At 41.5% G+C, this 18,254-nt stretch overlaps 1 protein-coding gene across 1 annotated transcript; it reads right to left on the reverse strand.

Moving 5' to 3' along the window:
* Positions 1 to 327: 327 nt before the first annotated feature.
* Positions 328 to 16,288, reverse strand: LOC116375305 (uncharacterized). The gene is made up of 3 exons (XM_031832547.1): positions 13,373 to 16,288; positions 12,242 to 12,315; positions 328 to 1,267 (listed from the first exon to the last, which is right to left on the reverse strand). The coding sequence occupies exons 1-3, from the start codon at positions 16,185 to 16,187 to the stop codon at positions 1,166 to 1,168; spliced, it is 2,991 nt and encodes a 996-aa protein (XP_031688407.1). The 5' UTR covers positions 16,188 to 16,288; the 3' UTR covers positions 328 to 1,165.
* Between the last annotated feature and the right edge of the window lie 1,966 nt (positions 16,289 to 18,254).

Consider the following 18,254-nt stretch of genomic DNA (forward strand, 5'->3'; position numbering starts at 1 on the left):
TGTTCAACACAACCACCCAAAAAGGGCAAGGTACATGTTAGGCGTTTTAACTTGAAACAAAACTCTACTAAGTCACACCATTGATGTCATTGTCACTATGCTGTCATTCATTGATTGAGTGTATGACATTTGGACGCCGTAGGCCTGTGTCAGCCCAGCCCAAAGGCAGTAAAAACTGGGCAAGGCTCGCGAGTTATCCTGTGACAGTGGGGGATCCACCCTGCTGATACCACAGCTCCTCACATCACCACTACTGTGTGTGTATCTAATCCTTCTTCCATGAAGGTGTGTTTCAGTAGCAATCAGACACAAACATGGACGCAGAAAGACATTGGGTTTACATGTATGTATTTGTTCATCTTGACTACTTTATGGAAATCAGAGACATACTGTACCTGCCAGAAATCATCTTGCATAAAAACACCATCTCTGATGAAGGATTATGTTAGAATGGTATCATACATTAGATTTTGCAGTATTTACTATGTTGACTGACTTGATTTGTGGTAGCTGACTGAATGTAGGTTACATTTGTTAATCACTTATTAAATACTCATAATTATATCATAATGCCAACTTACATTCTGTAGAAACGGCTTATCTATAGTAAATAGAAACTACGGGGAAGGAAATATTCTCCCAAAATAGATTTGCCACAAAATGTGCATTATATACATATGCATATAAATCCATGCTGAGACATGTGCTTCAGAAACAATACAACGCAACCCATTTCAACGTCCTTCAACCCTCACAAAAACCGTACTGTAGAGACTCGGCCAGTCTCTTCTGGTAAAAACATCTTCCAATGACCATCCATTGGTTCCAATCCCCCCCACTACATTCCAAAGCTCCAATTTACAGTTCAGTTCCAAAGTTCTGATATGACATTAAAATGGTTCCAACAGTCCAGAGATCCAACTCCCAAAACCTCTGTTTCTCCAGTGCATTTTCAGATATTCTACTTCCCTGGTTGTCTGTTTCTAATTCTTCATTCCAATGATCTGGTTTCTTCCCGTCCGTCCCCTGAGCTTTCAGCAGTAGATCCGGGCCTATATTCATAGACCGTCTCATAAAAGGAGTACTGATCTAGGGTCCCGTCCCCCATTGACTATGTAATCTTGTTCATAATGCTCTAAAAGGACAAACTGACACAAGGCCTGTCTTAGTCCTCCTCCTCCCCTCCATGGCCGTTCATGACCTGGCCGGACTCCCAGCGCTGCAGGAGAGGAGTCTTCTGTCTGGGGGTTCGTGGGCTCTGGAGGCCCTGGAAAAAAAGAGAAGGTGAAAATGAGAGTGAGTAGAAAGAGAGAGAGAGAGAGAGAGAGGGAGACAAGTGTGTGTGTGAGAGAGAGCGAGAAAGAGATAAGAGAGAAAAAAAAAGAGAAGGGGACATCGAGAAAGAGAAAGAGTATAGGAGATTTATAATGATGGGGAATAGAGAGTAGAGGGAGTTATAATAGAGAGTAGAGGGAGTTATAGTAGAGAGTAGAGGGAGTTATAATAGAGAGTAGAGGGAGTTATAATAGAGGGAGTTATAATAGAGAGTAGAGGGAGTTATAATATAGAGTAGAGGGAGTTATAATAGAGAGTAGAGGGAGTTATAATAGAGAGTAGAGGGAGTTATAATAGAGAGTAGAGGGAGTTATAATAGAGAGTATAGGGAGTTATAGTAGAGAGTATAGGGAGTTATAGTAGAGAGTAGAATGAGTTATAATAGAGAGTAGAATGAGTTATAATAGAGAGTAGAGGGAGTTATAATAGAGAGTAGAGGGAGTTATAATAGAGAGTAGAGGGAGTTATAATAGAGAGTAGAATGAGTTATAATAGAGAGTAGAGGGAGTTATAATAGAGAGTAGAATGAGTTATAATAGAGAGTAGAATGAGTTATAATAGAGAGTAGAGGGAGTTATAATAGAGAGTAGAGGGAGTTATAATAGAGAGTAGAATGAGTTATAATAGAGAGTAGAATGAGTTATAATAGAGAGTAGAGGGAGTTATAATAGAGAGTAGAGGGAGTTATAATAGAGAGTATAGGGAGTTATAGTAGAGAGTAGAGGGAGTTATAATAGAGAGTAGAGGGAGTTATAATAGGAGTAGAGGAGTTATATAGAGAGTAGAGGGAGTTATAATAGAGAGTAGAGGGAGTTATAATAGAGAGTAGAGGGAGTTATAATAGAGAGTAGAGGGAGTTATAATAGAGGGAGTTATAATAGAGAGAGTTATAATAGAGAGTAGAGGGAGTTATAATAGAGAGTAGAGGGAGTTATAATAGAGAGTAGAATGAGTTATAATAGAGAGTAGAGGGAGTTATAATAGAGAGTAGAGGGAGTTATAATAGAGAGTAGAGGGAGTTATAATAGAGAGTAGAGGGAGTTATAATAGAGAGTAGAGGGAGTTATAATAGAGAGTAGAGGGAGTTATAATAGAGAGTAGAGGGAGTTATAATAGAGAGTAGAGTGAGTTATAATAGAGAGTAGAGGGAGTTATAATAGAGAGTAGAGGAAGTTATAATAGAGAGTAGAGGGAGTTATAATAGAGAGTAGAGGGAGTTATAATAGAGAGTAGAGGGAGTTATAATAGAGGGAGTTATAATAGAGAGTAGAGGGAGTTATAATAGAGAGTAGAGGGAGTTATAATAGAGAGTAGAGGGAGTTATAATAGAGAGTAGAATGAGTTATAATAGAGAGTAGAGGGAGTTATAATAGAGAGTAGAGGGAGTTATAATAGAGGGAGTTATAATAGAGAGAGGGAGTTATAGTAGAGAGTAGAGGGAGTTATAATAGAGGGAGTTATAATAGAGAGTAGAGGGAGTTATAATAGAGAGTAGAGGGAGTTATAATAGAGAGTATAGGGAGTTATAATAGAGAGTAGAGGGAGTTATAATAGAGAGTAGAGGGAGTTATAATAGAGAGTAGAGGGAGTTATAATAGAGAGTAGAGGGAGTTATAATAGAGAGTAGAGGGAGTTATAATAGAGAGTAGAGGGAGTTATAATAGAGAGTAGAGGGAGTTATAATAGAAAGTAGATGGAGTTATAATAGAGAGTAGAGGGAGTTATAATAGAGAGTAGAATGAGTTATAATAGAGAGTAGAGGGAGTTATAATAGAGAGTAGAGGGAGTTATAATAGAGGAAGTTATAATAGAGAGTAGAGGGAGTTATAATAGAGAGTAGAGGGAGTTATAATAGAGGGAGTTATAATAGAGAGTAGAGGGAGTTATAATAGAGAGTAGAGGGAGTTATAATAGAGAGTAGAGGGAGTTATAATAGAGAGTAGAATGAGTTATAATAGAGAGTAGAGGGAGTTATAATAGAGGGAGTTATAATAGAGAGTAGAGGGAGTTATAATAGAGAGTAGAGGGAGTTATAATAGAGAGTTTAGGGAGTTATAATAGAGAGTAGAGGGAGTTATAATAGAGAGTAGAGGGAGTTATAATAGAGAGTAGAGGGAGTTATAATAGAGAGTAGAGGGAGTTATAATAGAGAGTAGAGGGAGTTATAATAGAGAGTAGAGGGAGTTATAATAGAGAGTAGAGGGAGTTATAATAGAGAGTAGAGGGAGTTATAATAGAAAGTAGAGGGAGTTATAATAGAGAGTAGAGGGAGTTATAATAGAGAGTAGAATGAGTTATAATAGAGAGTAGAGGGAGTTATAATAGAGAGTAGAGGGAGTTATAATAGAGAGTAGAGGGAGTTATAATAGAGGGAGTTATAATAGAGAGTAGAGGGAGTTATAGTAGAGAGTAGAGGGAGTTATAATAGAGAGTAGAGGGAGTTATAATAGAGAGTAGAGGGAGTTATAATAGAGAGTAGAGGGAGTTATAATAGAGAGTAGAGGGTTATAATAGAGAGTAGAGGGAGTTATAATAGAGAGTAGAGGGAGTTATAGTAGAGAGTAGAGGAAGTTATAATAGAGAGTAGAGGGAGTTATAATAGAGAGTAGAGGGAGTTATAATAGAGAGTAGAGGGAGTTATAATAGAGAGTATAGGGAGTTATAATAGAGAGTAGAGGGAGTTATAATGGAGAGTAGAGGGAGTTATAATGACGGGGAATAGAGAGTAGAGGGAGTTATAATAGAGAGTAGAGGGAGTTATAATAGAGAGTAGAGGGAGTTATAATGACGGGGAATAGAGAGTAGAGGGAGTTATAATAGAGAGTAGAGGGAGTTATAATAGAGAGTATAGGGAGTTATAATAGAGGGAGTTATAATAGAGAGTAGAGGGAGTTATAATAGAGAGTAGAGGGAGTTATAATAGAGAGTAGAGGGAGTTATAATAGAGGGAGTTATAATAGAGAGTAGAGGGAGTTATAATAGAGAGTAGAGGGAGTTATAATAGAGAGTAGAATGAGTTATAATAGAGAGTAGAGGGAGTTATAATAGAGAGTAGAATGAGTTATAATAGAGAGTATAGGGAGTTATAATAGAGGGAGTTATAATAGAGAGTAGAGGGAGTTATAATAGAGAGTAGAGGGAGTTATAATAGAGAGTAGAGGGAGTTATAGTAGAGAGTATAGGGAGTTATAATAGAGGGAGTTATAATAGAGAGTAGAGGGAGTTATAATAGAGAGTAGAGGGAGTTATAATGACGGGGAATAGAGAGTAGAGGGAGTTATAATAGAGAGTAGAGGGAGTTATAATAGAGAGTAGAGGGAGTTATAATAGAGAGTAGAGGGAGTTATAATAGAGAGTAGAGGGAGTTATAATAGAGGGAGTTATAATAGAAAGTAGAGGGAGTTATAATAGAGAGTAGAGGGAGTTTATAATAGAGAGTAGAGGGAGTTATAATAGAGAGTAGAGGGAGTTATAATAGAGAGTAGAGGGAGTTATAATAGAGAGTAGAATGAGTTATAATAGAGAGTAGAGGGAGTTATAATAGAGAGTAGAGGGAGTTATAATAGAGAGTAGAGGGAGTTATAATAGAGGGAGTTATAATAGAGAGTAGAGGGAGTTATAGTAGAGAGTAGAGGGAGTTATAATAGAGAGTATAGGGAGTTATAATAGAGAGTAGAGGGAGTTATAATAGAGAGTAGAGGGAGTTATAATAGAGGGAGTTATAATAGAGAGTAGAGGGAGTTATAGTAGAGAGTAGAGGGAGTTATAATAGAGAGTAGAGGGAGTTATAATAGAGAGTAGAGGGAGTTATAATAGAGAGTAGAGGGAGTTATAGTAGAGAGTAGAGGGAGTTATAATAGAGGGAGTTATAATAGAGAGTAGAGGGAGTTATAATAGAGAGTAGAGGGAGTTATAGTAGAGAGTAGAGGGAGTTATAGTAGAGAGTAGAGGGAGTTATAATAGAGAGTAGAGGGAGTTATAATAGAGAGTAGAGGGAGTTATAATAGAGAGTAGAGGGAGTTATAATAGAGAGTAGAGGGAGTTATAATAGAGAGTAGAGGGAGTTATAGTAGAGAGTAGAGGGAGTTATAATAGAGGGAGTTATAATAGAGAGTAGAGGGAGTTATAATAGAGAGTAGAGGGAGTTATAATAGAGAGTAGAGGGAGTTATAATAGAGAGTAGAGGGAGCTATAATAGAGAGTAGAGGGAGTTATAATAGAGAGTAGAGGGAGCTATAATAGAGAGTAGAGGGAGTTATAATAGAGAGTAGAGGGAGTTATAATAGAGAGTATAGGGAGTTATAATAGAGAGTATAGGGAGTTATAATAGAGAGTAGAGGGAGTTATAATAGAGAGTAGAGGGAGTTATAATAGAGAGTAGAGGGAGTTATAATAGAGAGTAGAGGGAGTTATAATAGAGAGTAGAGGGAGTTATAATAGAGAGTAGAGGGAGTTATAATAGAGAGTAGAGGGAGTTATAATAGAGAGTAGAGGGAGTTATAATAGAGAGTAGAGGGAGTTATAATAGAGAGTAGAGGGAGTTATAATAGAGGGAGTTATAATAGAGAGTAGAGGGAGTTATAATAGAGAGTAGAGGGAGTTATAATAGAGAGTAGAATGAGTTATAATAGAGAGTAGAGGGAGTTATAATAGAGAGTAGAATGAGTTATAATAGAGAGTATAGGGAGTTATAATAGAGGGAGTTATAATAGAGAGTAGAGGGAGTTATAATAGAGAGTAGAGGGAGTTATAATAGAGAGTAGAGGGAGTTATAGTAGAGAGTATAGGGAGTTATAATAGAGGGAGTTATAATAGAGAGTAGAGGGAGTTATAATAGAGAGTAGAGGGAGTTATAATGACGGGGAATAGAGAGTAGAGGGAGTTATAATAGAGAGTAGAGGGAGTTATAATAGAGAGTAGAGGGAGTTATAATAGAGAGTAGAGGGAGTTATAATAGAGAGTAGAGGGAGTTATAATAGAGGGAGTTATAATAGAAAGTAGAGGGAGTTATAATAGAGAGTAGAGGGAGTTATAATAGAGAGTAGAGGGAGTTATAATAGAGAGTAGAGGGAGTTATAATAGAGAGTAGAGGGAGTTATAATAGAGAGTAGAATGAGTTATAATAGAGAGTAGAGGGAGTTATAATAGAGAGTAGAGGGAGTTATAATAGAGAGTAGAGGGAGTTATAATAGAGGGAGTTATAATAGAGAGTAGAGGGAGTTATAGTAGAGAGTAGAGGGAGTTATAATAGAGAGTATAGGGAGTTATATAGAGAGTAGAGGGAGTTATAATAGAGAGTAGAGGGAGTTATAATAGAGGGAGTTATAATAGAGAGTAGAGGGAGTTTATAGTAGAGAGTAGAGGGAGTTATAATAGAGAGTAGAGGGAGTTATAATAGAGAGTAGAGGGAGTTATAATAGAGAGTAGAGGGAGTTATAGTAGAGAGTAGAGGGAGTTATAATAGAGGGAGTTATAATAGAGAGTAGAGGGAGTTATAATAGAGAGTAGAGGGAGTTATAGTAGAGAGTAGAGGGAGTTATAGTAGAGAGTAGAGGAGTTATAATAGAGAGTAGAGGGAGTTATAATAGAGAGTAGAGGGAGTTATAATAGAGAGTAGAGGGAGTTATAATAGAGAGTAGAGGGAGTTATAATAGAGAGTAGAGGGGTTATAATAGAGAGTAGAGGGAGTTATAATAGAGAGTAGAGGGAGTTATAATAGAGAGTAGAGGGAGTTATAGTAGAGAGTAGAGGGAGTTATAATAGAGGGAGTTATAATAGAGAGTAGAGGGAGTTATAATAGAGAGTAGAGGGAGCTATAATAGAGAGTAGAGGGAGTTATAATAGAGAGTAGAGGGAGTTATAATAGAGAGTATAGGGAGTTATAATAGAGAGTAGAGGGAGTTATAATAGAGAGTAGAGGGAGTTATAATAGAGAGTAGAGGGAGTTATAATAGAGAGTAGAGGGAGTATAATAGAGAGTAGAGGGAGTTATAATAGAGAGTAGAGGGAGTTATAATAGAGAGTAGAGGGAGTTATAATAGAGAGTAGAGGGAGTTATAATAGAGAGTAGAGGGAGTTATAATAGAGAGTAGAGGGAGTTATAATAGAGAGTAGAGGGAGTTATAATAGAGAGTAGAGGGAGTTATAATAGAGAGTAGAGGGAGTTATAATAGAGAGTAGAGGGAGCTATAATAGAGAGTAGAGGGAGTTATAATAGAGAGTAGAGGGAGTTATAATAGAGAGTAGAGGGAGTTATAATAGAGAGTAGAGGGAGTTATAATAGAGAGTAGAGGGAGTTATAATAATGAGTAGAGGGAGCTATAATAGAGAGTAGAGGGAGTTATAATAGAGAGTAGAGGGAGTTATAATAGAGAGTAGAGGGAGTTATAATAGAGAGTAGAGGGAGTTATAATAGAGAGTAGAGGGAGCTATAATAGAGAGTAGAGGGAGCTATAATAGAGAGTAGAGGGAGCTATAATAGAGAGTAGAGGGAGTTATAATAGAGAGTAGAGGGAGTTATAATAGAGAGTAGAGGGAGCTATAATAGAGGGTAGAGAAGTTAGAAAAGAGGGGATGATGAAAAAGGATGATTTGAGGTCATCTCATGGATCAGCACCGTTGCTTTGTTAACAACAGGTGTAGACTAACAGGGAAATTCTTACTTCTGGGTCCTTTTCCAACAATGCAGTTAAAGATAAAACTAACAAAGAAACATGTCATTAAAATGTGAATCTATTAGACTGTAATCCATAACCATGTCATGCTATTATCAGGGCTCTGCTCTGAGTTGACAAGCATCGCTACCTTTCTCCCTCCATCCATTATTATTGAATCTTTCTTATCAGTAGTCTGTGTGGATAAACACTGTAGATAATGTAGCAGGCAGAATGACTGTAGCCTGGTCCCAGATCCCTTTGTGCTTTCTTGCCAATTGAACCCCTTTGATCATTGTCAGCACAAACTGATCTGGGACCAGGCTAAAGGGACTGCATGGGGCTCAGTCTAGGGAACAGTGCTTCTAGCTGTCAGACTGGTTTACAATTATGTCAGATTTATAAAGTTGCAGTCAGCCGATGCTAATCTTGTAGTCACTTCAGCTTCAGAGAGATGTGTAACCCAAGAGAGCAACCGTGGAGAAACTCAGGAAACTCTCTCTTTCTCTCCACTTTCATTCTGTCTCTCTTTTGCTCTTTCTCTCTCTCTCTCTCTCGCGCGCTCTTTCCATACCCAAACTCTATTCACATTTCTAATCCACTGCACTCTCTCTCTCCTTCCCTCTCTCCCCCTTCTCTCTCTTATCTCAATTGATTAAGGAAGCTCCTTACGATCAGATGTGGTGTTATTAGCTCTGAGGGCTGAATTGACTGAGAAAATGCCACCAATGGAAAATGTACACGTGATCTGGTCCTACAGTATATATGGAACCAGACTGGGTTAAATGTTGAGATGGTTGTTATGTATGAAGTATAGAGAGGACATGGTTGTTATGTATGAAGTATGGAGAGGACATGGTTGTTTATGTATGAAGTATAGAGAGGACATGGTTGTTATGTATGAAGTATAGAGAGGACATGGTTGTTATGTATGAAGTATAGAGAGGACATGGTTGTTATGTATGAAGTATAGAGAGGACATGGTTGTTATGTATAAAGTATGGAGAGGACATGGTTGTTATGTATGAAGTATAGAGAGGACATGGTTGTTATGTATGAAGTATGGAGAGGACATGGTTGTTTATGTATGAAGTATAGAGAGGACATGGTTGTTATGTATGAAGTATAGAGAGGACATGGTTGTTTATGTATGAAGTATGGAGAGGACATGGTTGTTATGTATGAAGTATAGAGAGGACATGGTTGTTATGTATGAAGTATGGAGAGGACATGGTTGTTTATGTATGAAGTATAGAGAGGACATGGTTGTTATGTATGAAGTATAGAGAGGACATGGTTGTTTATGTATGAAGTATGGAGAGGACATGGTTGTTATGTATGAAGTATAGAGAGGACATGGTTGTTATGTATGAAGTATGGAGAGGACATGGTTGTTATGTATAAAGTATAGAGAGGACATGGTTGTTATGTATGAAGTATAGAGAGGACATGGTTGTTTATGTATGAAGTATAGAGAGGACATGGTTGTTTATGTATGAAGTATAGAGAGGACATGGTTGTTTATGTATGAAGTATAGAGAGGACATGGTTGTTATGTATGAAGTATAGAGAGGACATGGTTGTTTATGTATGAAGTATAGAGAGGACATGGTTGTTATGTATGAAGTATAGAGAGGACATGGTTGTTATGTATGAAGTATAGAGAGGACATGGTTGTTGTGTATGAAGTATAGAGAGGACATGGTTGTTATGTATGAAGTATAGAGAGGACATGGTTGTTATGTATGAAGTATAGAGAGGACATGGTTGTTATGTATGAAGTATAGAGAGGACATGGTTGTTATGTATGAAGTATAGAGAGGACATGGTTGTTTATGTATGAAGTATAGAGAGGACATGGTTGTTATGTATGAAGTATAGAGAGGACATGGTTGTTATGTATGAAGTATAGAGAGGACATGGTTGTTATGTATAAAGTATAGAGAGGACATGGTTGTTTATGTATGAAGTATAGAGAGGACATGGTTGTTTATGTATGAAGTATAGAGAGGACATGGTTGTTATGTATGAAGTATAGAGAGGACATGGTTGTTATGTATGAAGTATAGAGAGGACATGGTTGTTTATGTATGAAGTATAGAGAGGACATGGTTGTTATGTATGAAGTATAGAGAGGACATGGTTGTTATGTATGAAGTATAGAGAGGACATGGTTGTTTATGTATGAAGTATAGAGAGGACATGGTTGTTATGTATGAAGTATAGAGAGGACATGGTTGTTATGTATGAAGTATAGAGAGGACATGGTTGTTTATGTATGAAGTATAGAGAGGACATGGTTGTTATGTATGAAGTATAGAGAGGACATGGTTGTTATGTATGAAGTATAGAGAGGACATGGTTGTTTATGTATGAAGTATAGAGAGGACATGGTTGTTATGTATGAAGTATAGAGAGGACATGGTTGTTTATGTATGAAGTATAGAGAGGACATGGTTGTTATGTATAAAGTATAGAGAGGACATGGTTGTTTATGTATGAAGTATAGAGAGGACATGGTTGTTATGTATGAAGTATGGAGAGGACATGGTTGTTTATGTATGAAGTATAGAGAGGACATCGTTGTTTGGGTATGTTATGGTTTCCACTACACTCTTAGAAAAAAAGCTCATATCTAGATCCTAAAAGGGATCTTCAGCTGTCCCCATAGGAGAACCCTTTGAATAACCCGTTTTGTTTCCAGGTAGAACACTTTTTCGTTTCACAGAGGGTTCTACATGGAACCCAAAATGGTTCTCCTTTGGGGACAACCGAAGAACCCTTTTGGAACCCTTTTTTCTAAGACTGTAGATAGCACAGCCACAAAGTCAAAATCATGAAAACAAATGCTTATTTTTTCTTAATTTAAAGTTCGGGATAAGGTTAGCAGTGTGGTTAAAGTTAGGTATAAGGTTAGCAGTGTGGTTAAAGTTCGGGATAAGGTTAGCAGGGTGGTTAAAGTTAGGGGTAAGCTTAGCAGTGTGATTAAAGTTAGGGATAAGGTTAGCAGTGTGGTTAAAGTTAGGGATAAGGTTAGCAGGGTGGTTACATTTAGGGATAAGGTTAGCAGGGTGGTTAAAGTTGGGGGTAAGGTTAGCAGGGTGGTTAAAGTTTGGGATAAGGTTAGCAATGTGGTTAAAGTTAGGGATAGGGTTAGCAGTGTTAAAGTTCGGGATAAGGTTAGCAGTGTGGTTAAAGTTAGGGATAAGGTTAGCAGTGTGGTTAAAGTTCGGGATAAGGTTAGCAGTGTGGTTAACATTAGGGATAAGGTTAGCAGTGTGGTTAAAGTTTGGGATAAGGTTAGCAGTGTGGTTAAAGTTAGGGATAGGGTTAGCAGTGTTAAAGTTCGGGATAAGGTTAGCAGTGTGGTTAAAGTTAGGGATAAGGTTAGCAGTGTGGTTAAAGTTAGGGATAAGGTTAGCAGGGTGGTTAAAGTTAGGGATAAGGTTAGCAGGGTGGTTAAAGTTAGGGGTAATGTTAGCAGTGTGGTTAAAGTTAGGGATAAGGTTAGCAGTGTGGTTAAAGTTAGGGGTAATGTTAGCAGTGTGGTTAAAGTTAGGGATAAGGTTAGCAGTGTGGTTAAAGTTAGGGATAAGGTTAGCAGGGTGGTTAAAGTTAGGGGTAAGGTTAGCAATGTGGTTAAAGTTAGGGATAGGGTTAGCAGTGTTAAAGTTCGGGATAAGGTTAGCAGTGTGGTTAACATTAGGGATCAGGTTAGCAGTGTGGTTAAAGTTCGGGATAAGGTTAGCAGTGTGGTTAACATTAGGGATAAGGTTAGCAGTGTGGTTAAAGTTCGGGATAAGGTTAGCAATGTGGTTAAAGTTAGGGATAAGGTTAGCAATGTGGTTAAAGTTAGGGATAAGGTTAGCAGGTGGTTACATTTCGGGATAAGGTTTGCAGTTTGATTAAAGTTAGGGATAAGGTTAGCAATGTGGTTAAAGTTAGGGATAAGGTTAGCAGTGTGGTTAAAGTCCGGGATAAGTTTGGGGTTAGGATTAAAATATAATTTTAAGAAGAAATAGGCAGTGTTTACGACTTTGTGGCTGTGATAATTTAGTGGCGACCGTATGTTAAGGCCAGGTGGTTTTACTGACCTTGTGACTTAACCAGGAAATAAACTTTGAGCCCCCAGTGTTTCGTCCGGTGCTAAGAGCACTCGTCAATGCGTATGATTAAGCCCCGACCTTTTACCTACTCAGGAAAACTCCTGGGCCTATATAGATTACGTTTGGTGAGGGAAGGATATAACATACCTCTGATTGGCTATCCGGATACTCATCTGTCTGTGGTGGAGGCCACATGCCCAGCTTCCCAAGAGACTGTCGTGCTGGAGAGAGTGGGAGGAGGAGAGGAAACTATGGTTACATAATGATCTATAATTTACAATAAAACTATAATTGCTCAGACAGTGAGTCACAGAGGACTCTTGTTGTATTAGCACACCCTAACCCTGGCGTTCCTCTATTCAGTACTGTACCCAGATCAGCCTGTCCCCGTCTGTCTGGCAGCTACTGTGGGCCTACCGCTGACAACATACACAATATGCACAGCTTGCCTTGGCACAGCACATCGTAATAATACTGGCACTAATTATTACTGTGATAACAGCTTTATTTGAAAAGCATTTTTCATACTGGTCACATCACTAAGCACTTTGAATGATTTCCAAGGGCGATTTACGCCCTGAAATGTATAACCATTAGATTGTATTAGCTCATTACATATTCAGTCATGTTAAACATTCCCTTAGTGTCTACTAACTCCCAGAATCTAAAGTTGCCTCACAAGCATATATTCTAGGCTGGGTTCTACAATTCATCTTGGAAAAGATTTTTTAAAGCACTTTCTGTTTTGCTGACACAATGAAGGGTCAAGACATGAGTCAGTGATTTTCACTTTCATATATTTTCACTCACTTTTTGATCCGACAGTTAATTGTACAGAAGATCCCAACTCTAGTTTAATCAGTTACCCAGTAGTGTATCATTCAGCCTGCTGGCAAAGGTTGCTTACCAAACAGCACCCACCCTATTCCGTGCACTACTTTGGCACCCTATTCCCTATTCCGTGCACTACTTTGGCACCCTATTCCCTATTTAGTGCACTACTTTTGACCAGAGCCCTGGTCAACAGTAGTGCGCTATTTAGGGAATAGGGTACAATTTGGGATGCACCCAAAGACTGTGATCTCTGGAGCAGAACTATTGATGACAGTGAGAATGTTGTATTAGATGTTTGATGATGTAGCACTACCTGACCCAATGGGAGATGAAATAATATCCTCACTGAACTATTACATTGTCTTTTCATCATCTCTCCTGACACAGAAGCACACACACACACACACACACGGAAACAATTGAACACACACACTATACACTAACCTGTTGGTGTTGCAGAGGCTGACCGTGATGAGGGGGTAACAGATAGTTCAGGGGTCACCAGTCCGTTCTGTAGTAGTAGAGGTGGAGGAGGAGAAGTGGGACTCTGTACCTCCCTACTGGCTGGCCTCCCCCCTCCTCCTCCTCCTCCCCCGTACAGACTGCTCCTCTGCCTCCGCAACTCCTTCTCTCTCTCCCTGGCTTCCCGGATATCCTGCTCCACCTTGTCCTGAGACACCGATGAGGAGCGCAGCTTGAAGAAGGGGTTCTCCTTTGGAACCTCCTCTTCCTCCTCCTCCTCCTCCTGATCCATCCTCCCTCCATCCTCATCCCTCCAAAAAACCCTTCTCTCTTCTCCGCTGAGTGCACTGGTTGAGGAGTATATAGAAGCGGAGTCGACCACGGTGAGGCCCTGTGTCTCGGTGAGCGTGCCCGTACTGTGGGAGTGCCTGAGGGGCTTGGAGATGTGGTGGACGTGGGCCGGAGCGGGGAGAACCAGGTGGTGGTGGTTATCCAGGATGATGATCGGGCCAGGGGCCCCATAAGGGGTGTAGGTGATGCCTTTAGGTGTTCCGGAGGGGCTCTGGTTCTGGGTCTGGGACATCAGCTCCAGGCTACTACGTCTTCTCTCCCCGAACGAGCCTCCGACAAAGGACACAGATGAAGCGTCGTTCCCCTGGATCTCCAGGGTGGAGAGGTCACTCGCCGAAGCCCAGGAGGGTGCCTTGCTCTGGGACAGTATCATCGAGGATGTCTCCTTGGGCTCCTGGAAAGCTTCGAATAACTTCTTTCTTTCCTTGAGCTGGCGTACTGTCCCCTTGTCATAGGAACCTCTAACTTTCCCTAGTCGAACCAGGACCTGTTCCCTCTGGGTCTCTACACTGATCTCCTTCTGCATCTTCTTCCCCGCAAACAGACGGTCCTTCCCCCCCTGGCTCTTGTCCAACTTGGAAGGCAGGGTCTCAGTCAAGACTGACTTCCTTAGGGGGATGTCCACATATTCCTGGGTGGGCGGATTGTTGTGGAGGCCCCTGGATCTCCTGAGGGACTGCTCACGCTGCACTGCCCGACGGATCTCCCTCTCGATGGGGGTCTCGTCAGCCGGAGGCGAGGTGAGGGTGGGGGTGGAGGTGGTGGTTTGGAGCTCCACAGTACTACCAGGGGAGAAGTCGGCAGATACGCCGCTGTCACTCTGGCTGTCATCGAACAAGTCCCCTCCCAACTTCATCTTGGAAGCTTTGCTGTGACTGTCTCTCGACATCAACAACCCAGGGTTTGTCCTCTTTTCTTCGCTCCGTTTCTCTTTTTTCTTCCTGTCTGCCTCGCCCGCTGCGCCAAGTCCACTCGCTCTCTGCCCTCTCTCTCCACCTGTTTGCCTGTTGTCTCCCTCCCTCTTTCCCACCTTTCTCTCTCCACCCGCCTGCTCTTTCACTACAACACAGCCAGAGCCAAGGAGATCTGCCTTGACCTGATTAGCTGGCTCCTTGGCGACTGTCGCCAGGGGCGGAGCCAGAGTTGCTCCCTTGAACACCTGTTGTGCTGCCACTTCCTGGTTTCTATGATGCGTCAGGGCAGCAGTGACATTTCGTAACAACTGCTCCCCCTGCTGTTTGTCTGGTGTAACTACACCCGGGGGCTGAGCCAGGTCTACTAGGTGGCTACAAGAGGAGGATCTAGAGGAGGTGGATTGCTCAGGCTGAGGGAGTTTGCCTCTGGTACTGTCCAGCCTAACCCATTGCCTCCGGGCTGAGCTGATGTCTAAAGGCTTGGAGTCAACACTCTGGTTCTCCTCTCCATCACCGGCAAGAGCTGATTCAGGATTTTCTGGGGACTCAGAGAATATGTCATCAGAACTCTCTCTTTTTAGTGGAGAGTGGGTGGTAGTGCTAGTTTCAGCAGCCTTCATAGTATCATGGTTGTTATTGTCTGACATTGTCTTCTCTCTGTCACTACTGATTGGGCACTCACTAACCTCTTGCTTGTCAGCTACCTGCACTGATGGGGTGTTACTGCTAGGTTCAACAGGACCCCCTTCTACAGAAGCCTTCTCAGTAGCACACACCGTCTCTGACAGCCCCTGCTCAAATTCACTCCTAGCTGGACGCTCTGTATTCAACTGCAACCGCACAGCGCCATTTTCCATCATCTCAACAGACTGAAACTCCTCTACTTTGTCTTCCTCCACAACGTCATCAAGGTGAGATCTAGAAGGCCACTCCTGGCTACCCTGGCTGTCAGATGACGACATTTCCTCCTCTACAGGGTTAGAGATCACCTCCACCTTACCATCACTGATACAGTCAATGGTCTCCTCTTCTTCTTCTTCCTCCTCCAATGGATATGGCTGGGTCTCTGGAGCACCCTCTGCAGGTGAGGCTTGGCCAGTGCAGGCAAGCGGCGACCGAAAAGCAACGGCATCTTCCTCCTTCTCACAGTGATTGTCATCTATCATTTTAAGGTCATGTTCCAATTCATTATCACCCACCTGGATTCTACTACTAGGCACCTGATTTACCCCAGAAAGTGCTTCCTGCTCCATTTTAGGAACCACTTCTGCCATTTTGTTTGTTGAGTCTATAAGGTTCTCACTTGAGGGAGACACTTGGGGTCTAGGATTTGGAGCATCTGGAGATTCCGACCCCAGGTCTTCTGACTTTGCCCTGGGTGCCTGTTTGACCAACGGGTGAGGAGGAGGGGTAGTGTCCTGGGCCAGAGTGGGGTCCATTTCGCCCTCCTCCATCCCCCAAACCTCGCTGGCCCACTCGTCCAATGAGTCGGCTGAGCTCTGTCGGTTGGCCACCGGCTCCATTGTTGCCATGATGAGATGGGTAGACTGCCAATTGGCTGGCTCTGTTGACTTGAAACAACAGTCTGGACTAGAACAGTTTATAACAGTCAGTCTTCAGCAGGTCGGTCTGGGAGAAAGAGGACAGAGAGGAAATGGAACGATTAGCGGAGCTGAACAAAAAACAAACCTGGCGTGGAAACCCATTTTCAGACCAATTTTCAGATCCATTTTCTGTCCTCTAGGCTACAAACGCATAAAGTCAAATAGTGTTGTATTATGTCATTCATACTGTATTCCCATACTCCTTACTGTTTGACACACCATTCACTCTGTGTTTTTAAGCTAAATGGTTTATACACCTGTTATAATGCCAACCAGTTGTTGTTGTTAATGCATTGCAGAATGGTTATGGTATTGTATTGCATTGTGTTAGTCTTTGGCAATGAGGTAAAAAATTACTAATACACACACGATTCTCCTCCTCTGCAGTAGCCTGACGACTCAAACTGAATTCTTCCGCTGTTCTGTAGTTCGCTACGTACTTCAGTGAGGAGAAGGAACGTTCATGGGCGTGGCGCTCGGTTGGAGCAATATGGTTGGGTAGCCAGGCAACCTCTGCAGTGCAACTTGGAAAGTTTTCTGCTGAGTGGGTCAATCTTTAATGTGCTTAACCACCTCAGAGCCAGAGGCTCAGCAATGCTCTCTCTCACACACATGCATGCGAGTGTTGTACACCGGCTGAGTGAGCAGAACAATGGGTCTGTACTTTGTCCTCATTATTGCCATGGCACCTCTCTCTCTCTCTCCCTTTCAAACAACTTGAATAGGTTCATTTACACTCCAAAACAGTCTCACTTTCCAATTTATCACTTAATCCCAAAAACATTATAGTATATTTTTCTCCCCATCCTTACTGTAATCAACACTTTCTCTCTAGCATCTCATTTATCCCCCTTCTCTCTCTCACAGTCACACTTTCTCTCTAGCATCTCATTTATCCCCTTTCTCTCTCTGTCACACTTTCTCTCTAGCATCTCATTTATCCCCTTTCTCTCTCAGTCACACTTTCTCTCTAGCATCTCATTTATCCCCTTTCTCTCTCAGTCACACTTTCTCTCTAGACATCTCATGTATCCCCCTTCTCTCTCACAGTCACACTTTCTCTCTAGCATCTCATTTACCCCCCTTCTCTCCCACAGTCACACTTTCTCTCTAGCTGTCTCTAGCCTCCCCCTTCTCTCTCTTCCTGGTTACTCAGGTCCCCAGTTTCTAACACCAGACAGAAAAAAAAGATTCCGCATCCATCCTCCCTGCTAAACCATTCACAGTGTGATTCACAGTACTGTGGGTTTTAACACACACAGACGCACACACGCACACACACACACACACACACACAGTGCCCTGGGTTTTGGCACGCGCTGTAAGGAATCATTAGCAGAGGCATGTGGGACAGAACAGAGAGGACTGGGGGTGAACCAATGGGATGAACAGTAGATCTGGGACAGTACGACAGTGTGCAGCGGTCCTGGCCTGGCATACTGCACGTTACATTCAGAAAACAATGCCATGTCCTGACCTGGAGGTGATTACATTCATATAACAATGCCCTGTTAGAGCGGACAAGCCTGGACACCTTCACTATGAATGGAGGAACAGGTGATAGGACATGGGGTGATGGGTTTATAACTGGCCATAGGGGCCTGCAGGCTATTCATTGGTTCACCTCCTGCCCTGCAGGCTATTCATTGGTTCACCTCCTGCCCTGCAGGCTATTCATTGGTTCACCTCCTGCCCTGCAGGCTATTCATTGGTTCACCCCCTGCCCTGCAGGCTATTCATTGGTTCACCCCCTGCCCTGCAGGCTATTCATTGGTTCACCTCCTGCCCTGCAGGCTATTCATTGGTGGGAAAATGTTGTGGATAGAGCTAGAATATCAAGATTGGACATGCACCTTTTTACAGATAAATGATATTGTGACAGACAAGGCTGTCCCCTCTAACCATTACATTTCTATCTTCAAAGTAGATCATACTTTTTACAACATATAAGAATATTGGAAACGTGCCAGTCAACCACAAAGGTAGTGTACATTG

The sequence above is a fragment of the Oncorhynchus kisutch genome, linkage group LG1 (assembly GCF_002021735.2).
Source record: "Oncorhynchus kisutch isolate 150728-3 linkage group LG1, Okis_V2, whole genome shotgun sequence".
NCBI classification, from domain to species: Eukaryota; Metazoa; Chordata; class Actinopteri; order Salmoniformes; family Salmonidae; genus Oncorhynchus; species Oncorhynchus kisutch.